At 43.3% G+C, this 24,524-nt stretch overlaps 1 protein-coding gene across 1 annotated transcript in view; it reads right to left on the minus strand.

Annotated features, from left to right (window-relative positions):
• Positions 1 to 418: 418 nt before the first annotated feature.
• The window catches only part of me1 (malic enzyme 1, NADP(+)-dependent, cytosolic), a 69,831-nt gene continuing 45,725 nt past the window's right edge, over positions 419 to 24,524 (minus strand). The window contains exons 4-14 of the mRNA XM_068730066.1: positions 21,320 to 21,395; positions 19,802 to 19,963; positions 12,778 to 12,881; positions 5,267 to 5,376; positions 4,686 to 4,783; positions 3,776 to 3,889; positions 3,139 to 3,244; positions 2,867 to 3,009; positions 2,415 to 2,588; positions 1,411 to 1,509; positions 419 to 1,068 (exon numbers count right to left, since the gene is read on the minus strand). Of these exons, the coding sequence (XP_068586167.1) occupies positions 901 to 1,068; positions 1,411 to 1,509; positions 2,415 to 2,588; positions 2,867 to 3,009; positions 3,139 to 3,244; positions 3,776 to 3,889; positions 4,686 to 4,783; positions 5,267 to 5,376; positions 12,778 to 12,881; positions 19,802 to 19,963; positions 21,320 to 21,395 (1,354 nt within the window). The 3' untranslated portion in view covers positions 419 to 900. The remainder of the gene's footprint in view (positions 1,069 to 1,410; positions 1,510 to 2,414; positions 2,589 to 2,866; positions 3,010 to 3,138; positions 3,245 to 3,775; positions 3,890 to 4,685; positions 4,784 to 5,266; positions 5,377 to 12,777; positions 12,882 to 19,801; positions 19,964 to 21,319; positions 21,396 to 24,524) is intronic.

Genomic DNA, 24,524 nt, shown 5'->3' on the forward strand with positions numbered 1-24,524 from the left:
TTAAGTCTCAATAAGGTTATTTAGTTTCCTGTCAAAATCAAACTGACATTCATTTGCACATGGAGTTGATAACGGGGCCATACAAAGACACTCCGCTAATTGTATTGCAATGACAGAAATGGGCCTCTAGAGGGAGACAGAACACCTTAAGAGGCATTTCAGAAACACCTCGGAGCATTTTAAAGTTGGCGGTGACGTTATAGGGCTAAAGACTAAATGAACGGTCCGCACATTCTGTCTTGCCTGATGATAAAGCTACAGAAAGATACCAAAGTGAGCGTCAGAAGAAAATAACTTTTGTTTACATAAAGCATTTCTCCATGAAGACTACTAATATCTTTATCACAAGTCCCTTTTATATCCAAGTCTAACTCTCAACACACCCGTCTTTTCCCAGTAAAAATGTATCAGTCACACATTAATCAAAACCATTTTTATTTGACAAAGAGTTTTCAGATTATAGTTAACGTTATAGTCATTAAGTAGCTGGCAATTACAGCTCAACTAAAAGTAAGCTGTGAAGGACTTCCCTTGAATATATTATCGTAAAATGTAATGTGATAACGAGCATTAGTGCAATATTTCATAACGTCTGCAAACTGCTTCCTGCGTCTCATTTCATCAGCGTCCTTCCCTCTCGGTGATTCATAAATCAGCTTTTTCGTAAACTGGAGATTTAAACTACTGTGCTTTTCACTTCTGGAGAAGGAGACAATAAATACACAAAGCTCAAATACCCCTGCATGTGTTGCTACCGTTGATTTCACAATCACAAATAAATGAGAAAAAGATTCTACACACAGCCCCCCTCTCTTATCCCAACGTCACGTCTCGTGATGATATTGCACATTCGGTTAGCGTAGCCCCTCCAGGGCTCGTTGGGTCTCTCTGTCCAGTGCGTTAAAGTTTGCATGTCTGCACAGTCATGCTGTCCTCTGGCCAGCGGTACGAGTCCACAGCAAACTCGTCGTAGTCAGTGCTGTAGGTGAGGGAGTGCAGGTAGGCTTCTTTGTCGGACGGCTCCGGGCGAAGTGTCGCCATGTTGTGCTCATAGGCATACTCCACGACCTGTAATGCACAGGGTTTCAGAACGGATTTTTGAGCGTCCAACAGTTCCCTGAATTATGCACCAACTTAAGGGAACGTTGTTCTTTTTAAAGGAAAACATAAAATTCCGGTGGCAGGTTGACTCGAGGCTTCCGCTCAGCCCTTTTGTTCTGAGCCCCCATTGGTTGCGTTTAGAAGCAACACAGTTTTCATTATTTATCAATGCATTTTTCATCATATTTAATGTTTATAATACCATAATGAATTTTCAACAAAGGCTCAGTTGGACAGGCATTGCCGTGCTGCCAGCTCCAAACCCCCAGATGAGCGATAAGTCTACACGGATGCGCACTGAGCTCTGACCTTGACAGCCAGTTTGAGAGAGACGTCCCTGATGGAGCTGAGAGGAGGATACAGCCTTCCCTCTGCCAGGTCCTTCTCTGTCACCAGGTGAGCGAGAGCCTGTTAAAAAAAAAAGGGTGACACACAACACACAGCTCATGTTACTACAGAAGGAAATCATCAAAACATGCCTACTCTCTGAAAGGTTGAGAAACACGACATTAGGCACAAGTGCTCTAGTAAATTGAATCTGTCTCCTTCATAAAACCAAAGAAAAATCACACATGAAGTATAAGTTTTATGGATGAATGTGTGAAGATAGCCGAACACGTTGCTGTCCTCAGCACTGCCCGATGCTTCAGTGACAGCGATTCACAGCTGGAGGTCAAAAGAGACTATTAGGTAAGTGTAGCAGTAGAATTAGTAGATAGTGTTGGTGGCATTACTGTGGATATTTCCATATATTTCAGTATGCACCATAGTTTTTGTTAAAGTACAACCGTTTTAAAGTTACAGTACCACATTTTCCAACAGCAAACCGCATGTAAAGAGGGCACGATAAGCTTCACCTTCAAGCTACCTACACATTTATGCATCAGTAGTAATAATCCAGTGATCCAATAAAAAAAAAAAAAAAAAGTATAAAACTCACAGGGGCATTTGTTCTGCATTGAGTACAAGCCTACACATACCCTTGCTTCTACAATAAACCATTGAAATCATCCTGCTGACTACGCACTTTTACACAAGTTACATTTTAATGCTTTCATGCTTCGACCTGTCATGTTACGTCTGGTACTGTTAGAATGAAACAAATCTGAAAATGGCTGCCAACAATGCACCAGGAAAGGCTCCAGGCATTCATTACATTTTTAAGACTCGTCGTTGGAGTGCCAGATGTTCAGGGACAACGTCAGTTATGTATAACAAAGTGCAGATTCATGCATTAATTGATCAATGATGTAAAAGTTTTGATAAAGGGTGTGTGTGTGTGTGTACACACACTGTACATGTGGGTGTGCTACCTCTGCTGCAGTGAGGAAGATTTCCTCAGTGATATGTCGGATGCCGCAAGCGGTGACAGCCAGGCCCACACCGGGGAAGATGTAGGCGTTGTTTCCCTGACCAGGGAAGAACGTCCTCCCGTCAGACAGGGTGACCGGGTCAAACGGGCTGCCGCTGGCAAAGATGCCCCGCCCCTGCAACACAACGAGGTTTATCAATAGTCTCATCGTTACCTCCGCCAAGAAGAATATTGTGTTTTCATTTTCAGTTCGTCGGGTTGGTTTGTCTCGTCCGTCTGCAGAATTACGGTAAAAACTACCGGTCCAATTTCCATGAAACTTGTTGTGCAGGTGCCCTTCTAGTGACTGTTGTGACCAACTTTATTCTCCCATTCATTAGAGATGACTAAGGAAATCATTCATAGCCATGTATGCGAGTATCACTGTGATGAATAAGGGCAGTCAGCGAGTACCCCTGTGAGTGTGTAACACTGCTCGGCGGTGCATTCGGCTTTGCTGGTCGGGTTGCTGAGGGAAAAGATGATCGGGCGTTCGTTGAAGGAAGCCATGTCTGTGATGATCTGCTGGGTGAAGGCCCCGGCAATGGCCGCCACACCTGAGACAGAAAGCAATCAATGTGCAACATGATGTATCATTTTCAGTCTTCCAGCTTTAAACACGTCTTCATTTTCCATATGACCCTAATCAAAATGTCTGACCGGCTGCCTCGTGAAAACATCATTACCAATGATAGCTGTAGGTTTCAGTTCCCGAATCACATCCTCCAGCTTCTTCATCTGTGGGTGCTCGTGAGCAAACGTCTCCTTCTCGTGAGTCAGCTGGTCTCGACCCTGAGGATTTGGAGAAGAGGAGGACAATTAAAAGGCATGAAACCATCTGTTCAAAAAATAGTACCAAAACACAGTTTGATACTTGGCGATCATTGACATTGTTCCCTAACACTTGAAGGAACGAAGGGCTTCTGGTAAGAGAGAGAAAAGCGGAGGTGAAGAGATGGGAGGTGGGATGGAGGAGGAATGAGCGTTGCTGGCGGAGTGGAAGAAGCAGGGAGAAAGCTGGGAGTTGAGGACAGTGAAGAGGAGGAGGAGGAGGAGGAGGAGGAATGAATCACATGGTGGACAAAACAGATGTGTAACAGATGTTGATGTTCTGCAGTGAATCCAAGGACAAATCGGTCACATAAATTAACAAAGCATAGGAAATGTTTATTCTTGATTGCGGAGGTAACTGCTTAGGAAAATCCACCTTTAGACGTTTTTAACCCGTGATCAACTTGTGATGCTGTGTAACTTTTTCCAGGATCTATTTTTCTAACTGGACCGTTTATTCTGGCCAGATTTCATTGGATTTTATCGACGCACCTTGACAATGAGACCCTTGGAATCGACCATCCAGATCTTTTTCAAGCACTCCTCCTTAGCGAGTCCCTCCTTCTCCATGGCCATGGTGATCAGCTCAGCGATCCCCATCGCTGCCTGGGAGCAAGACAAAAGAGGAGGGGGAGAGGAGCTGCATCATGACATCTCCATGCCAGCAACAGTCCGAAAAACTGGACCTGAAGGCCCATTTTTCTGCAGTCCGTCCCCCCCGAACACAAACACCCATTTGCTCATTGATCCATAGTTTAATCTTTATGTAACGACAGAAAAAAAACAGCAAAATGATCTTTCAAGACTCAAGTGACCATCGCTTAGCTGCTGTTTCAGAGCAACCACGCTGTTTGTACTGTGTAGGTGCAAAGTGGTCTCATAGGAAGGTGAGTCATGATTAAGCATTTTAAGCTTAAAAGCATTTCAACAACAGTAACGCCAGGCAACAAAACTACTTAGTTAGGTTTAGGAAAAACATTATGGTTAGGCCTGAAATAAGTAAATAAACTAAATACATATCTAAACAAGTATAAGTACAGAAAACACGCCACAAACGTCAGTAATGTAACATCAAGTCAAGTCAACAATACTTTTGTTTTCACATTGGACACAAACGTCGGTCTCCGGGGTTTGTTATTTTCAGATTTCAAATGTATTATTGAAGGGCTGATATTTAAATGTAAATATGGAATGCATTGTGATTTATTGGAAGAAACCATCTGTGTAAAATCAGATATTCAGCAACCCCATATAGCCCGAATGGAATGACCCTTTGTTTTACAGAACGCAAATCAACTTTTTTTAATGATTTATCTAAAAAATAAAATGAAATTAAACATGTTGTACTTCACTTGGAGATATATATTTACAGTCCGTCTCGCTTCTAGCGTGCTGCACATACCTCTCCTGCACCTTGGAACACAACGGTATGGTCGCACATTTTGCTCTTGGTGAGGCGGAGAGCGGCCAGGAGTCCGGCTACTGCCACAGCAGCGGTACCTACGGAGTGTTACAGTGCAACATCAACACTTTTTTAGTTTAATATACTCCTCCTGCTATTCTTCACAGAATGTGTGACATTCATGCTACTGCTGTACCTTGGGGAGTGACAAAAGGAAACAAAACGGTTCAAATGAGGAATGTTTTCTTGCTTTATGGCAGATAATGAGCATAAATAGGAATATGGGGAAATCCTTCATTCATTTATAACAACCGTGGAGTTAGAAAAGACTAACAAAAGCCAATTGCAAATTGCTGAATCTTTACTGCACGAGCACATGAGTGATTCACAATCACATCCCACATCTTAGAACCAACACATATTCATATTTTACACTGATGACAAGGTTTTATGAAAGAGAAATGAATGATTGGGTTAGCTGGACACAGAAGGATGTCCATGTGTGTGTGTGTGTGTGTGTGTGTGTGTGTGTGTGTGTGTGTGTGTGTGTGAGTGTGTGTGTGTGTGTGTCGTCGAGTTACCTTGGATGTCATCGTTGAATGTGCAGTACTTGCTGCGGTACTTGCTCAGCAGCCTGAAAGCATTGACATTTGCAAAGTCCTCGAATTGAATCAGACAGTCCATTCCATACCTGAAGAAAAGGAGACATAAAAAGGAGATAACCTTTGTTGGTGAATGGTCATTTAATAGGCTTTTGCACACATTCAAACATACAAAAACACATAAAGAGAGAGAGAGCAGTCTCAGACTTTGTTTCAGTCCTGAGGGGGGCGCTCTCCCACCACACTACACCGCACAGGGTCAGATATGAAGAGGGTTGATGTTGGCCTTTCAGAGCAGTATTTCAGTCTTCTGACTAAGCACAGTTATATATAACATATTCCAATAAATAGAGAGGAATAATTTTGTGTTAGAAGTTATGTCTAAAGTGAAAATTAAAGACAGAACTTTGTACACTGTTTTGTTTCGTTGACGTTCGACAAGCTGACACCTGTTTTCCCCGACTTCACAATGAGAGGAGGTCAAACCTCCACAAAGGGGTAGAATCACAAACTCGCCCAATCTGAGGGGAAAGAACACAGAGCCCACCCAGTCTCCCAGTAAAGCAGCCGTGTTCAATTCTTACAAGATGCTGCTCAGACGTACCGTCAATACAGGAGCACAGGAGCCTGTGTGCGTGTGAGCTCCCACAAAAAAAAACATCATACAATAAAAATAAGCCATAAGGCCGGCGTTATGAGTCTGTAAATTAGATTTAGCAGCGACAGAGAGGAATCCCGAGTCCTCGTGCCTTTCAACACATGGAGCTTTTGTTCAGGGAAGTTTACTGGATGTTTGCAGAGCCACGGCTGTTGCTGCTCTACAAGATGAAAGACAGGCCTTCAGCTGGAGGAAAAACAAAAAAAGAAAGTGATCTGGTGATGGTGTGCAGGATAACATTATGTCTGAAAAGCTCATAGCAGATAGATACTGTAATACTACGCTTAATACTCTATGTCAAAGATTTTCTGACATAACTGTAAAGAAGTCAAGTCTTAATCATCTTATAATGTCCATGAATGAACTAAACTTTTGCCGCCTGAAATGCTAACTGTTGCTAACAGATTTTGGATCAGCTCGAGCTACCTGGCTAGCTAAGCTAAGGTTAGCTTCATTAGGTGAGAAAAGGCTGTTAGGAGGAAGATTGATCATCGTGTAGGCAAGTGTAACAACATCTTGGATAGCGTCTTTTGCTGCAGTGTTAACTTCCTCGAATCTAAAAAAGACCCAATATAACAACCTGAAACTACTCTATGCTTTTTTGGAAATAATGCTAGGCTACTGCAGTAAGCTAGTTAGCCGGACAATCACGTCAGAGCAGATGGTTATATAGTTTTGTGATGGCTAAAAGCACTTAGCAGGCTATCGCTCTCAATACAGCTTTCAAGCTGTGATTGGACAATCACTGTTTTGGAAGATTCTCACACAAAGTGAAATTGCAATTAAATGTAAAATTTAAAAAAGACTTTTTGCAATACAATTACAAAAGCAGGAGGTATTTGGGATAACTACTGCTGTTTGAGTGACTGTCTGAAAGCATATCCTGTAACTTTTATTATTCCTTTTATTATACTTTTGTCTATTCCTCAGCTAGAAACAATGGGAGGAAAGGGTGAGGTTGTCTGAAACCTGTATTAAAAACACCAGGGATCGTGTCTCAGTCAGTGTCGGAGGAAATTGGGGACAGGCCAAGCAAACAATGCCCCCCCCCCCCCCAAACACCTGCAGGCCTGTCAGTCAACTGAACAACAGGGGGAGGTGGTGAAATCCTTCCTTGTCACATTTGTTTTTCACAGTTAAGATACTGTTTTCTTTGTTCGGTCTTTAAACTTTCTTTCTTTCTTTTCATGAAACCCCACCTCATATGGAAAGGGAGGTTATTGTCAAATTCACTAAAGCGGTTTCCCACTTGTTACAGTGGCTGCTAAACGGCTTAAACTTTCAGCAGGAGGAGGATGAAGGTGAGCGGAAGCGGGGAGAGAAAGAAATGCAGGACGAGAAGCGACCCTAGTTCAACCGCAATAAAACCTAATGTCCCGATGAGAAAGCGCCATCGCCGGGTCACTGTTTATCCTCCCCTGAGCCACACTGCGACACACCGATTCCTTGATACAGAGACTGACAGGCCGGCTGACTTACTGCCAACACGGCAGTAGCGCCGAGCAGAGAAATGTGTTTCCTATCAAGCAGAGAGCAGCACTAAAGCACAGAGAGCCTGTGAGAAGAGGAGGAGTAATGAGGCCAAGAAGGGAGCTGTAAACTTTTCATTGTGTTGGGGCTTTTGGAAGAAGGAGACAGGCGCCCTCTGGTATGGTTTGGGTGCAACTCGCCGCTGGAGAGGTCAAACCAGTTCACGCAGAACCAACCTGCCTAAACAGAGAACCCAAAGAGATGGATGTGTGAGTATTGATCTCTGCAGGAGCTGAAACTCATGCTGCAACTATTCTCAGTGAAGACTGAGAGGATTAGAATTTAAGTTTACATATGAGAGTGAAAAACTATTTATTTCAAAATGTCAGCCAAGAAAGATCAGAGACTCCTGACAAAGACCTGACCACAAGTGAGCTGTGAACACATGCATATTTATGGGCATCCACTGACCATAAACTACAGAGTGGCTATCTGAGGTTGTGGTACTGCGGAAAAGAAAGGAACATCTTCCCGCTGCAGAAAGCTCTTTGGTCCTTGGCCTGATCTATAAAGATAGGGGGAGTGTTTTTGACAACGTGTGTGTGTGTGTGTGTGTGTGTGTGTGTGTGTGTGTGTGTGTGTGTGTGTGCTTTGCCTGGAACAAAACTCCTCTTTGGCCATTTGTGTTCGTCGTCCCTATTGTGCCTGAAAGTCTGTTGTCTGTCCTTGACGACACTCCGAATAGAACGCCAAAATCTGACAATGCACCTATTTGCCATCTGAATAGTGGGATTATTGTTGCTGGGTAACAAACGCAGGAACACTGGAAATAAATGTGGTAAAGGTGCCCAAAGTGCCATAAAACGTTATGGTATCATTAACTATACGGCACAATTACAATTCTTACTTAAACATTACTTCAGGGGATTACATTGCAAAAGACTTTAGATATTAATTACTTATTATCATTATGGTGTGCATGCATATTTTTAGCTTGGAAACTAAAGATTTGGCACCCGGGAAGAGGGTTGATGTTAAAACACTGGGAAATAATTTTGGGGTCCAATGGATCTATTCAATACTCAAAACTGATGTAAAGAAGAACCTTTTAAATCCTGACATATCATCAGTCATAAATGATAAATGCGCTTCATACATATTTTCACTCAGAAACTCAGTATTAAGAGCTGTGTGTCACTCACAAATGAGTATTGATGAGTTTAATTTATTTCTAGGTCGCTCCTCAAAGACATTTTCGGTAGCAGTTAGTCGGCTTTTATCCTGTTTATCTTATCATTCATTTAATTGTTACTATTCAAATTCCTTTGTATTTTGAACTCAAAACAAAAGTTCAGGACTTGTCTGCTGCCAAAGCAGTGACTTTGTTCTCCCTCTCATGGCTGTTATGAAAAAAGAATAAAGAGAAGGTGTATCCCTGCTGTTGAGATTTGGCAGCGGGATCACTTTCCATCTCTTCGTCTGGTGCTTTGTCAACAACAGTGTCTGTTCAGTGACTTCTGAGACCTGCTGGGAAAGCACTCACATCCGTCACTATATGAGAAAACAAGGCAAGGAACTGTTTCATGATCACTGGCTTCCCCCTCCCATCTATAGGTTTATTCGTGACAAGTGGTTATAATCACTAACAGTGGATGATCACATGACTACTTGGGTGGGAAACAAGGTTGTTCTTAGTGAGAAACACAGAGAACCACCATAGACTACCTGCTCAGCACCAAACAGCTGACCGACAAAGTGAAGCGGCTGAACATAGTGAAACATTTAGCAGCTAAAGAACCACATATTTTCTGTCAGCGGTGAGCAGCAAAACAGATGTAAAAATAGAGTCAATATTGGACTTTGGACATTTATCAGACAGACACTAACACATAATTATGCTCTGAATATGTAAAGAAGCAACTGTTTTCATACCCAATTTGGACATATAGTTTGTTTGAGATCAGCTCTTGCAGGTTGAAGCCCTGAAGTTAGAGCGCCTTGTGACAGAATATTTCAGCGGTGTACAGTTACAAGAGAGACTTAAAACAGATCCTTTGCGTTTGATTGTAGCGCTAAAAAAAAAATGGGCGGGCTTAGAATGTAGCGTAATCGGGAGCTACAGATTGATTGACGCATGATGTCGTTCTGTTACGGCATGGGAATCAGTCCGCTCTAGCTTATGTAAGCACATTTCATATTTTGTTTTACAGGACAAAAAGATTATGGGATTTTTTTTGCATATATTGTTTAATAGGTGCACAGTATGACCTGGGATGTGATCTAAAAGGGATGAAAAGCCGTAATCGTTTCATTCTGACCTTTGACATGAACTCTTAAATACTCCATCAGGACCTTGTGGGTATGGCTCGATCCGATTTGATTGACAGTTGCCAGATAAACAACCAAATCCTGAATGGTGCTCAGAAGTATATGACACCACCTTGTTCCAACTAAGCCCCGCCCACTTCAAACTAGTGAATTGAGCACAAGTCAATTCAAACCTCACATGTGAAATAGTTTTTTCGCTTACTGCAAGAAGCCGACTGAGTAAAATGTAGGGGCCTTTCATTATTCCTTTGAATTGCATAAACTATATGAAGGCAGGTGTTTTGGCTTATTGGATTTTCCCACTGGAGACATCTGGAAACGGAAAAACAGGCAGACAGGCAGACAAGACACCTGCAGACGAGACGCTGAACCTTTCTAGCCGCTGGGCTGCTTAAGCTATCTGCGAAACGCTAGCAGGACAACACAAAGCTCCTTTGTGCCTGAAACTTTTATACTGCAGCGATTTATGACGTGCCGCTATGATACGGGTCGAAGCATGACAGAAAAATTGCTGGACTCATTGTTTTCTGGAGGAGCACTTTCACGGTGTCTTAATACCTGCTGCCAAACCAGTCCAATGTATTGAGAATAACTGCTTGTGACTTTATTATTAATGTCTGACAGCATGAAAAAAGAGCGCCAGACACATGATGTGGCGAATCACTCAGGCGTTGGCGTTACGTCTGGGTCCACCTGTAGGACAGGGGAGTTAACGAGTGACCCAGATCCCTCAGGAAACACGACCCGGCTTCACCTGAGACTTGATGAAATATGAATCTCCAGCTAACAGGAAGTAGGTGGATGTCGTAGGTAACCGAGGGCGGGGAGGGAAAAGTGATTCTCTTAGTCGGAGCTCTGCAAAGAAGGTCACACACAAGGGTGCTCTGTCCAAACACAGCTGTCCAACTTGTGTGCATATGAGCACGCACGCACGCACGCGCACGCACGCACACGCACACACACACACACACAGTCTGTTACCGCGGTCCCTACAGGGCTTCATGGACCTTAATAAATCCCCAGCGGCGCCGCCGCCGCCGCCCCCCCCCCCCCCCCCCCCCTCTCTCTCTCCTGAGAGCCAGCATCTCTCAGCACACGTTATTTCTCAAATCCCCGAGCCGTCATTGAAGACAAAGACGCATTCTGCATTCTTTCTCCTCTCCTCTCCTCGTCAGTCTTTTCTCTGTGTTTAAAGTCGTTGATGCCATTCATGTGGTCATCGCTTGCTTTTCAGAGACGTACGGAGCACAACTCGGCGCCGATTGTGTCAAACACTGCACAATCATTCCTGACATAGAAATATACTTTTCATTTTACCAACCTGAGGCCTAAAAATACTTGAACTTTTATTTTAGATTTAAATAGCTTGGCAAATCTGTTTGTTGACTCTCTCGCCAACAGTTAGATGAGAAGTAAATATAGAGCTGGTTAGCTTAGCTTAGCACCGACACATGAAACCACGTTTCAGTTCACGCATTTAGTAGAAACAAAAGCTTGCGTGTTATTGCCGTGTGACTAAAAGCGCTTTTCAACTCCAGCACATCCCTCCAGTTTCAACTCATCAGCTTTATAGAGCAGGATTCTCCCAGAGAAATCTGCCCAGCCCAACAAAAATACAAAAGGGATTAAGGGGAGATGAAAAAGGTTTGTGTCTCCCTGACAGAGAAGCCTGGCCTCGAATCAAACACTCAGTTGCATCATTCTCCCTTAACCGAGCAGCATTCTTTAAATGATGGATTAAAAGAAACTCCCATACTCCCTCTGCTTATTGATGATGAGTCAATCCGGACTATTTCAGTTCTCGTTCACATTTCTTAGAAAACAAAATAGGAATATTACTTAAAAGACTGCAGAGCTGTAATCATTCATTCAATCTCTGAGCCCATAATTACTCATTTTCCGCCAATCTGGCTCCTTTGGGGAAAAAGCTCCGCTGTTCCCTGTAGTTGAGAAGCCACCCAGTTATTAGAGTCATGGATTCCTGTTGCCAGCTGGAGGGGGCCCAGACTTCTCCTCCTGGACTCTTGTGTGTGCGTGTGTGTGTGTGTGTGTGTGTGTGTCTGTGATCGCTTCACGGCGCACAGGGACGCAGAGATACGCAGATGCGTCGGCATGCATGCGAGCCCCAAAGTACACAAAAGTCTCATTAAGGGTAGGACTGCAATAAACACATCAGGATGACCGCACCTAGTTTCAGCTCAAGAGAGGAGGGAAAAGATACGATCAATGTGTGTGAAAACCAAATGAATGACAAGGTGGAACACTAAACACTTCAGTCCCCCTGGGTCTCTAAGTCAAACAAGCCAAAAGCTAATCCCTCACTGCGAACCACTGCCGAATCAGAACATGACACGACACCACAGGTCTGACTTCTGCCTCCTCTGTGCTTGGGGGAGATACGGTGAGCTGTGTTTCCTGGTCCGCCACCACTGGAGTCAACACAGAGATTCCTGTGAACTTCGCTGTTTACAGGGTCCAATCATTCTGCACTCAGGATAATCATGCATTTCACTTCTAAATAGGCTGTTCACAACAAGCAGAGAAGTTTTCCCCCCATCACCACTGAAAAGTTAGTCCACTGAGTTTCTGTGGACTAACGAGCAAGACGGATCATTATGGGCAGGTTCAAAATACATTATGTTGCGCTGCCAAGAGTCAAAAAAACATACAAGTGTTCAGCTCAACCGGCCTCTGAATAGTTGGTTAGCTGTGCTGTCAGAATTCTGTCGGGAGAAGATCATGCCACCGAAATCAATAGCACTAATGGAAACCAAGGCTCTCTGATCACTTTTCAATAAGCGGGTGTTTCCATCAGTGGGCAGAGTTAGTTCAAAGAAAGTAAAACCGAATCATCTGCGACCGAAGTTCCAGACCGTTGAATCCCAAAAGTTCTGGCTACATCACACTGCATGTACCGCCTATGCTGAACTGCTGGACATATCTCTTTTAAAAGGCACCATGTGCTGTTTGTATTAAAAAAAAACAAAAAAAAAAAACGACAATAGCAGACTGCATGAGGCCAATAGGATCATACCTGTCTGACACGGCCTTCATAAATTCATCCAGCAGGTCATCGTAGGCCTGGCCTCGCACTCTCTTATGTCTCAGCCCGATGTAGAGAGGGTCCTCCAGCAGCGCCTGCAAAAACACATGGAGGAGGACAGAATGGAAGGTGAGAGGAGGGAATGTGAAACTGATGGGATGACTGAAGGAGAAGAGGAAGGAAAGGAGAGGACGCTTCCTTTTTGTTTTTAATGTTCCATCTCAACTTAATATTTCTGTCTTTCTGTCTGCACTTGGTAACTGTACAAGCTAGTAACTCCACATATCTACAAGAAGAATTGTTTTAAAAGAGTACCCTGCCAATTTAGCATTGCACTCCTAGAACATTGTTGGATCAGCAACAGTTAAAATGATGCAGCCGAACTAGATACTGCCTTTTATTCCATGCATCGATCTTACTCGTCAAAAAACGGGCACCGGCGTTACCCACAATGCAACTCGACAGCTAACTTTTGGTGAGGGATTTAGGTGTGTTTTGCAAGTAGCTGCTATAGCCTCAAGCAGAGATGAGGAGGCTACTAACCTCACTTCTTTCTAAGTCCACACCTCGAGACTTCTTCTTATTTTCAAACTTGTAGTCTGCAACCCGGACAGACTTTTTTCAGATGCAGTAAAACTCCCCCCAAAAAATGACTTTGAGGTGTAAAATCCATTCAGTTCCCCTTTAAGACCGTGACTCCAAGAAAGTCTAATGTGAAGTTATAAACAGTAGGCCTACACTCATTTATCAAACTGTAAGCATTTAGATTTAATCGGTTTGCTCTTATTTCCACTACAGTTAGTACCAAAGTGCATAATTCTCTTCAGCAAAGTAACTACAAAATGATTAGGAAATTAAAGACCTGTAAATAAAAAAGCGTGTAACTAGACTGTGCTCCAGTTATAAGGGATCGTATTTCCATAAAGTTGGGGGGCTTTTAATAGACTAATAAAAACCTGAGTAGCTGAAGTGAAAATATCCGCTTATTCCCAAGTGTGTGCCAAGTCCCAAACAGAGAGGATCCTACACTTCCCAAAATGCCCACCTGTCTATCAAACATGTGTTAAAAATGTTCAATGTCCAAGTCCAAATAACCCTGATGATGTCACTTTGATTTATTCAGACTGTCTTCCAGAGCCAAAGAAGCCTTTTTATAACTGTTCTCACAGGCTGAGCCAACTTCTCTGAGTGGTTCCTGTGCAGTCTTGACATTTGACCACGTTCACCATTTTCGTTCATGATAACGTTAAATCAGCACAAAACACAAATCACAGCGGAGGCTGATGGGAATGTCATTGGTTTCTCAGCCATAAAGAGGTAACATAATCTTCATATAGCGTACCCGTAAACTGGTATTGATTTTTTTTAAATGTCAAAAATATGTTTTGCGTCTACACCAGTACATTGCTTTGCTCCTGCGCTGGTACGCCCGTCTGTTTCTCCAATCTGGGGGCGTGCCCACTGTCATACACTGATTATGGATGAGTACCTCATACAACCACTTAAAAGAAAGAAAACAAACTATCATTTTAAATAAATTGGAATTATTGTCTGGAAATGAATATCTGAAAAAAATTGTGTAGCAATCCATCGACTGTAAATGTTGAGATATTTTCCTGGATAAATAAAATCTTAAACTTCATGGCGCTAGAAAATAAGACAGAAGATTATTGAAGTAAGTAGGCTTCATCCCCTGGGGACCATGAATGTCTGTACTACATTTCATGGCAATTCATCCAATAGCTATTTCAGCCTGGATCAAAGTCCCAAGAGCCATGCTGTCAAAATCACTATATGGCCTTATTCAGTGAGAAAAAAGTGTGGCAAAACTGAACATTTCAGCCATGCGGTGCTTCAGATGATTGTAAAAAATATTAATTTTGTATCATAACCCGGTTCCAACTGTACTGGCAAGAGAGAACAGAAGGAAGAAGTAACGGAAGTGAAATGAGTTTGCTGGAGAAGGATGAATCAAAATGAAGAATGTAAATATGTGCTATAGGAGCCTATAGAACAGCACCAGTGAACTCTGACCTTTGCACCTGAGTATTTTGAAGAATCAAAGGGGTACAGCAGGGAAGGGAGGAAAGTGAAAGCAGAGTTTGATGGGAAGTTGTGTGTGAGAGACCATCACATCTTTGACTTGCCGCACCTGCTTGACACAACATGGCTGAGTCCAAACATACAACGAGCTGAAGATGTGTACCTAGACAGACTTTGGAGGATAGACTCATAAACTAAATCTGCTACACTCCATAAACTTTGACTTCCGGGGAATTTTCGGCCCCGAAGGCCGGGGGAAGTGATCCAGAGCGTTGTCGAGCCTCATTGGGACAGGCGACCTTTACTTCAGGAGATGGATAATTAGAGGGTGCCACTTAGATGAGCGCGACAGCCGCCTTTCCATGGCAGGGTCAGGAGCTGCCACGTCCAAGAACAGCTCAAAAGGTTTATATAAAGGCAAGATTTATTTGAAGTCGACAACTCGTTTCCTGGCAGGCCTTTAATGGACAGTAATAGGCCAGAGTTGGCCGAGTTCAACGGTAACCAAAACAAGCAAAACATTTTCATGTGATCCCGATGAGAGGTGGATTGATATCAGAGGGCGCTTTTGGTGGGAATCTCACAAGATGATGCAAGAGCATGCAAGGAGAGAGAGATAGAAATGACCATCTTCTATTGAGTGTATATGATGGAGATGTTTTTGTTTCATTACTCTGTCCGTTCACACGCTGTGACAAAGCTGGTATTAAAAGCTGACGTAGAGGAAGCTGCGTTATAAGCGACTCGGTGAGTCGGTTTCAAGTGGGCTGACCTTCGTTGACATGAGTCGTCTTTCTGTCCACGATTATCTACTGTTGGTTGGCTAAGCTGTCCTTTGGGTCGTACAGACCCTTCTCTCTCTCTCAGAAGGGATTAGTCCTCGTGTACGGCTTCACAGTTCATGCCAGCTAGAGACACAGAATTGCTTCAGAGCTGACGACTGCTGGACTCTTAACGAGGGGATTTAAGTCGTTGGACATGCAACCTTGCAGTGTTCGAAATGTGACTGCAGAATCTTTGATAAGTTCGTTTTGAAGAAGCAGTGGAACGAGACCAGGGATGAAGAATAGCCCGGACCTGTCTGAGGGGAAAGACACCCGGCATTGGACATGTGAAAGCCCACCCGGCACCGATGCACAAACAGCATATTGTCCTGGATGACATCATTGACTCTCATTTCTGCATGAGAGTGTGTGTGTGTGTGTGTGTGTGTGTTGAGGTTACTCCAGGTGACATCAGGCACTGATGGATAGAGCCCAGGGAGATAACAGGATGATGCAGTAAAAACTGGACTCATTCTTGTGCGGACTGTATGTAAGACGGAGATAAGAGCTGTCCAGTGAGACTTTATTGCTGGTGTTCACATGAGATTACACAGCAATCACATTCCTCCGCAGAAAGAACAACAATTCCACAGTGGCACACTTTCTAAAAGTCCAAAAGAGACATTCTACAGGCTCCGAGCCTCCTCGTTCCACATTTTGGGAATTCATTTTCTTGCCAAAAGTTAGATGAGAAGAAGTGAGTTTGTTTCCCAAAATGTTCAAAAATTATTTGTCTGCAGAAAAAATAAGGTCTCGATCAGGGGGTCTGCCTGTTCGACTGTTTGGATGTCTGCCCGCTTGCCCCTCTCTCTCTCTTTCTACCCCCATATCCACTCAAGGACAAATATAATCCCATAATAACAGTAATTTTAATAATTAGCTGGAGCTACCACTACCTCATAGCCTCCCACCTCCATCTGCTCCCATCATGCCTTCACAGTCACGACTGCAGATTGAGGAGGGGTACCGAGGAAGGAACTACACATATGACACACACACACACACACACACACACACACACACACACACACACACACACACACACCCCATTTATCCCATTACAACTCATTTAGCCTGTCAACTCTTTAGAATAAGAGAAAAATGGAAAAGTTGGCCAGGGCCAGGCAGACTACAGTAAAATCTCTTCTATAGGTATTTCTTTTACAGTTGCATACACAACAATACGGTGTGTGTGTGTGTGTGCGTGTGTGTGTGTGAGTGTGTATGCGCTTGCAGACAAGGTTTGTCCCTGTGCATGTACAGTAAGTACACTTTCTGTTAGGTGCTGATGGATCACTAGTAATGCCCTATAGTTAATGGTGAATAGTGTCTTTCTTTCCAAGAGGTCTATACAGTAAGTCTCATGTCCAGTGGAATAAATCTAAAAAGTACAACAAAAGTATTACTTTTCATATCAGCCCTGCTCTGTCAAAGATGCCTTTAAACAACTCCAAACCCAAGGTTACATTTTTGAAAAAGTAAGACAATATTTTATAGGTATTTACTTAGCATTAACAGCTAGTCTGATGTTAGCCCTAGCGACCGCACACAGCGGCACAGTAGAAGTCCATTTCACACAACCTCCAACCTTAAACACAACCAGGTGATGGTAAATAGGCCTAACAGCAGCAAGCCCACTAAGAATTATTATTATTTTTTACAATTTTAGTTGCATTTCTTCCTTTTTAATAGGAGCTAACTGCCTCACACACCTTCAGTCCTGCCCCTAACGAGCGTAAGGCATAGCTGCTCGTTACTGAAAGAAAGTAATCACATTACTTGTTACTGCACCAAACTATAAATCTGTGCATTAGGCAAAGAGCTGGAGCCGGGTAAAACTTTTCCTTAACAAACAACACTTCATCCACCCACCCAGTATCTCCAGCTATTCTGCAAGTTGCATGACTCAGCCAGTGATTAAAAAAATGATTTACTATGTGTTCACTAGTGAGCTTATTGAGGTGTTAGGAACTGTCATTTTAAAATTGGACTGAACCAAGCTGACTGTTTACACGATGCCATTAGCTGCACAGCTACACTGTACGTTTAACTGTTCCTATAACCTCTCTACCTACACTATTTTAAAGTTGTCATGGTTGAAGTCCAACAGCGCTGCCTCAACTGCAACACACTGACACACATATCTGCTGCCAAAACAGGAAGAAGGGAAACAAAACAAGTGTTTCTCCTCTCCCCAATTTGGCAGCAGATCGAGGGATTGGAACAAATCAAGCTACGAGACCGATTGTTAAAGTTGTGCTGCGTTGCCCATAAATGTCTAAAACTGGTGCGGTGCACCCAAGAATCTAATCTGCAGATGGTGATATCACGCTTAACCAGAATCGTTCAAGCTCAATGTGGAAACTTAGAAGGCACAGATACTGTATGCCAGTACTGTAGGTCTATGAAGATAAAGACAGGGTGGAATGAGAGAGGATTTTTGCTCGCTTAATCCAGTTCCAGTGGCATGGAGACGGCTAATGTAGCAATGTAATATATTGAAAAGGGGATTCTGGGAAGACTGCAGCGATTGTTTTATTGCAAGAGATTTCTGCATGAAATCAATAGGCTTCTCCTATTCTTGGTCTCCTTCTAGTCTAACAAATCTTGCTTATACTTTTTTACCAATTACATTTGTGGTTTAATTTTATTTGCAAACTCATTCGTCCTCAGCAACATCTCTCATCCTTAATCCACTTTTAGACATTTGCTTGGATTGAAACTGAACTCTGGGGACTGAGTCATGTGAAGACAGTCTTGGACGATGAAGGACAGCTTGCATCTGAGGCTGCCACGCCCTTGGCCGAGAGTTGTGTATATTTAGATGTGCACACAGGCTATTCTTAGTCTGTTTAAGGCTGCAGGCGCACGTGCTGCCCTGCCCAGAGTTTGAATCATCTTTTAAGAGACGCTGGCGTAGAGAACAGGGACCCTGGGTGGGTAACCCTGGCTCTGTTGGCTGCTACACTCGCAGGCTGGCAGAGGGGGGAGGTGTTTTCCCATCTGGCATCCATCAATGGAGCTGCTTACCTCACTTATATTAAGGGTGTTTCCTGGTTGTTAAGTGTGAGATTAGTTTTCTTTTTCTTGGCAGATGTCTGAGGCAAGGCCTACCTGGCTACGGGGGATAAGGAACATTTCCCTCCTGGCATCAACCACCATGTACTCATGGGTTGTTAATGTGTTGGAGCAACAGCTTGAGTTTAAGGGTCGGGGGCAGTAGAGTTGAAAGGTGAGCGGGAAGACCAAGCACACTTGACATCTACTTCCTTCGGCTATAATGACCTAATTTCTCCACAGGGGCGATTCAAGTTTGATCTAATTTAATGTAATCCACTTTGAATTCAGCCCCTGCTGCTCTGAAGCTAACCTTTATCTCTGGCCTCTGTGTGGGAGGGAAACCATTTTAGCTCCACTGTACTTCAATTAAAAAAAAAAAAGGTTAGAACAGATGTGCTAATCTGTAAATGTTTCAAATAGCAACACCACACTAAAAATACTCCATTACAGGCGATAGTCCTACACTCTAAAATTCTACTTAAGTTGAGTTTGACGCTTGGAAAATATACTTGTTCACATATTTGTCAAGGTTTAGACAAGAAGATTGATATCCCTCTCATGTTTGTACGGTAAATATGAAGCTACAGCCAGGAGCTGGGTAGCTTAACTTAGCTTAGCATAGCTTAGCATAAAGACTGGAAACACTGCAAGTGATGACAAAATCTGCCTGCCAGCACCTTAAAAGCTCCCGAATTAACATGTTGCATCTCTTGTTCGTTTAATCCGTACTTTGTGCTAATTAGCCAATGTTAGCACGCTAACGTGCTAAAGTAAGATTAAGAACATGGTATACATAAAAACCTGCTAAATATCAGCATGTTAGCAGTCTGTCTTTGAGAGCATGTTCGCATTCTCACGTTAGCATTTCGATAAAGTGTGTGCTAACTGCAGCCTCGCAGAGCGGCTAGCATGACTGTAGGCTAGTTATTTATTCTGTAACAGAATGGAAATGCATTAAAACTATACTTATGTACTGTACACTTCATGAATAAATACTGTTTTCCATCTCTGATAGACTCAATATAAAGATAACTCAATATAAGAAGTTGCTTATAGTTCTGCGAATGGTCCGTCACTTCAGCTCTCACCTCATTGTCCGTGCCCACATCCAGCATGACAGGCAGGCACTGCTGTGGCGGCACACCTCCGCAGGCTGTGTAGAGGGCCAGCTTGCCCACGGGGATGCCCATGCCACAGCAGCCCAGGTCTCCCAGCCCCAGGATCCTCTCTCCGTCCGTCACACACACCGCCTGTCAATCAACAGAACTGTGAGCTTTACAACCATTGCATCGATCACGATCTGTGAATAATGCCGTTTCATGGAGGGGGAGTCTTAAATTAGATCTGACATCACATTTACACACATTTTTATGAGAACATAAATGAAGCAGCAGTTCTGCCTCCTTGCCTCATGAATTCAAATCGTTTTGACTATAACAAGCCCACCCTGCTACCCAGTAACATGTATATTTTCCCTCAGTGTAAGCCAGGCCCTCCTTCAGATCACCCTCCTGGCTTTCCACTCACTAGTTCTTTTACTTATTAAGCAGTAAATGAGGTAGATTCCACAGCATGAATCAAATCAATTGTGTTAATATCCCGAGCAAAATAGTCTAATTTGAAATGTTCCTAATTGTCAAGTGTTTTTCCACCATCTGCGTGACGCAGATAACACTGGAACAACTATTTCTTTCACAGCCTGGTTCCTCCCACAATCTGACAAAGAGCGTCATTAGTTTTCCAATTTGAATGTTTAAAATCTATAATGACCATAATTTATACCGTTAACAGCCCCCCCCCCCCCCCAACTATCCCTTGTTAATGTGTGAGCCAGTGGATGACCCTGGCTCCCGTGTGCTCTATTAGGTGAGGTTTAGTAGGCCCTATTAGGTGAGTTTACGATAAGACCACCCTGACAATGGGAGGCGGCATGTCAGCGCCGAGCTAAATGCCCTGCTGTTGACAGCCGTGAACAGGTGGCTGAGCTGCAGGTTTATTTGACGCGCCAGGAATGTCCACCAGTTTCGTCATTCTGAATATGACTAGATCGTGACTTAGCACATAGTTGCTCTATACAGGAGATTAAAAAGGAATATTTCAGGCTTTTGGGAAATTGGCCAATACAGCAGGTCAAGAGGGCCGATATCAAAATCATCCACGGACCCTCCGGTGAATCAGTGGATTTTACTGCATGCGTTGTTTGTTAGAGGCAGGGTGGTGTGAGATGACTGATCTGTAGGTAACAACATTGTGTTGCTTTATCAGAATGATTTGTTGGTTGTTTTTCAATGTGTGTATACTGTAATGTCCATGTTGTCTGCTAAATGCATATAAATCTAAGGATAAGGCAGGTCACATTCTATATTTTAGAATTGTCAGCGAATTCCATGAAACCAATACAAAAGCCACAAATTATTTTTGTATCATCACTCATTTTTTATCGACCAAACCTTTCTGGTGTTTCCATTTTTGCACACGAACATTGTTACGCTGCGCTTTATTGATGCAGTCAGACAGAACAACACTTAGCGTCGGTGAGTTTTTGGAATCTGACAGAGCATTATTAAATAAGACTTCAATGCCACCATCTGAGCGGTATCATTTACCTTGACGTCCTTTTCTGGCCAGTTCTGGAGCACCGTAGAAATGTGGCCCCGGTCATGTATAGTGATGAACAGCCCCCTGGAACACAGACAATCAAATGGAAGAACGCAAGTTAGCAGAAGGAAGAGAGGAGAGAAAGAGACCACACTTCTTGCTTGTTCAATAATCTCCCTCTTTCTCACGCCCCAAGTTTAATGACGTGCTCGACTCTGATAATGCAAAAATGTCACTAAAATGTTGGCAATACGGTAATGGCAACACAAAAACATTGTACTTTAAAAAAACAAAACATATCCAAGATTTGAGGAAAAGCTTGGAGCTGTTCTTAGGAGACTGTTTGAAGTTTCTTTTCTGCCTTTCTTTCCTTTGACCACGGCTTTATTGAATACCGATGGCACCTGGGACTTTAATGTTGAGCCCAGAGCCCAGGGCCTCTGCAGGGAGTTTGCTTTAGACCCTTGAGACGCCACAAATATTCATTCATCTTAGTATCGCCCCCTCCCACCAAACCCTCCCTCTTCTCTCTCCTCTGCTCCCTGGAATGAGGGTCCTTTCCTCCGGGACAATCCCAGGATAAAGAGATCATCTCTGTGCGTGGGGTCCAGCTGCGGCGTCTTTCTCTAGCCAACACACCCATCTGGTTATAGAATAGGGGGGGGCGGGAACACCTCGTCCATGCCGCAGTGACAGTAAAAACATTACTATTTGTAAGAATCTGCTCATAAAGTCAAGACTCATCTCAGGTCAATGCGTGTGGAACACAGACAGCAGAGGAATGTCAAACACAAAACAGCATGACGCATTGTTAAGAGCAATGATAAAATCAAGTGAGATGAAGAGAAGGACATAAACTTGTCACATAAAAATGTGTTGATAGGAAGGGGAGACTGTGAGCATGGGTTTCCACTTAACACCAGTAACCATGGTGGATAAAACAGCCTACAGCCGTGCAGGCAGCTCTGTGAGGCTGGACACAAATGGTGTTTTGGGCTTAATAGTGACATTGTATGCTAAAATTCTCACAATGACAATGCTAACATGCTAATATTTAGCAGGTATGTTTAGCGTTTCAGGATGCTGTCATTTAGCTAGCACTAAACACAAAGCACAACTGATGGGAATGTCATTAGTTTTTCAGGTATTTGGTCTTGAACCAAATTTCCAATTTTGACCTGAAGTTGGCGCCAAAGGAAACGTTGAGGGATCAACAAAGTTATTTAAAGTCTTCTTGAAAGAGAGAAAAATGTGTGTACCAAATTTCACGGCAGTCTATCCAAAAGTTGATGAGGTATTTTCCAAAAAAAAAAAAAAAAAAGCCTTGTGGTGATGCCAGAGGAAAGTCTGGGGATCATCATCTGGTTACCATGAATGTCATGGCAATCCATTGAACAGTTGTTGAGACATTTCAGTCTGGACTAAAGTGGTTGACCGACTGAGCGACATTGCATTCGCTGGAGCCAAAAACAGCAATTCACAGTTTTACAAGTAAGTTAAGCACATGGATCATCATAAATAACTAAAGCTTATATTCATACTTACCCATAACAATTCATTGGTCTAGTTCTTTCTACAAGAGGCCCATTTGTATTACAAACCAGAGCGACGATCGTCTCATAATCCTTGCCAAAATTATAAGTTTCTTATTAGTAGTATGATAATACCTTTTTTCCACACATTCTCTGCTTTCAACTTATTCAATGCCATGATTTTCTGCTTTTCTCTGTTATATTGTAAAACTGAATATCTTTGGGGGTCTGCCGGTCCAACAAAAACTGACATTTGACAACATCACCTTGGCCACTGGAATGGACATTTTCTGACATTCAATGGCCTAAATGGCTAATTGAATAACTGAAAAAAAATAATCACCAGATTAATCCATAATGAAAATAATCATTGGTTGCAGTGCTGCATTAGACAAAAAGGAGAGAGGAGAGAGAAGACATGGAGGCTGACTGGCTGCATGTCCTCCCTCTGCAAAGAGCTCTGCAGGTCACATAGCGGTCACAGACATCTGGCATTTTAAACACCTTCAAACGTTTCTGGCAATACCACGACGCACATCTGCATACAACTACACATCTGTGCACGGAAATGCACATGCACTGGATGTGTGTGTGTGTAGCCCGCTGTGTGTGTTTACCTGAGGACAAGAGGACCACGGGCCACTGCCAGCAACAGGGATATGAGTCATTTTGGGAGAAAGAGAGAGGCAGTGGGGCTGAAAGGTTGACCCGGCAATACGACTGTTGGAAAACAACTCCATGAGATGGATCAAAGCAGACAGGCAGACTGGCAGTAATGCCTAATCTCCGTCAACATGAAGGTTATGAAAAACATTTCAGGTTCAGCCTGCCATTATTCCTCTCCTCCTCCAAACACTCGTTTTCTGCCATTCTGTGTTTGCAGAGGAGCTGTCGACCTCATGACCTTTGACCCTGACAAGTATAATGAAGTAGAGCTGCCGGAGTGGTGGTTATGCCTTTTTAACAGTCAGAAAAGCACACGCACGCACGCGCACGCACACACACACACACACACACACACACACACACACACACACACACACACACACACACACACACACACACACACACACACACACACACACACACACACACACACACACACCTCTAAGAAATTCCATCACATAGCAGGAACAAGCTAATCTATATTATCTCATGATGTCAGGAGTCATGCTGTTTTAAATCCATCATCACTGTCTGTTAAGAGCAAGATTTTTTGAAAAAGGTGAAAAAATTGGCTTAATGGGTCATTGAGAGTATACAGCAGATGAGTTGAAATACTCCATAATCTTCCACGTACCTCCAAAGAAAAAGTAGACTCCTGGGATACAAGTCCCTCTGGTTGGGAATGCTATATTTCTCCTCATATATCGATGCTGACAGAGTTGATATTTGTGTGTGCGCGCATGTGTGTAAGCCTACTGCTGCTGAAATACCACAACGAATAGCACTCGCCTTGTTTTCTAGATGAGAGGAGGGCGACAAAGCATTGAGCTGCAATGTCTGTCTCTTCCAGTAAGAGAGTGTGGCGAGAACAGAGAGGGTAAAGAAAACAACCTGATGGCCTGAAACAGCAGCGCCGCTGACCTGCGGCCCAACACAAAACACACCCCAGGGAGTGCGGAAAGGCTGCCGGGGGCCGGCAGGAGGACAGGCTGCTTTCTGCACCATGAACCCAAAA

This window comes from Cebidichthys violaceus, unplaced genomic scaffold (genome assembly GCF_023349555.1).
Source record: "Cebidichthys violaceus isolate CVI_PGR_0920_01 unplaced genomic scaffold, fCebVio1.0.p SCAF_49, whole genome shotgun sequence".
NCBI lineage: Eukaryota > Metazoa > Chordata > Actinopteri > Perciformes > Stichaeidae > Cebidichthys > Cebidichthys violaceus.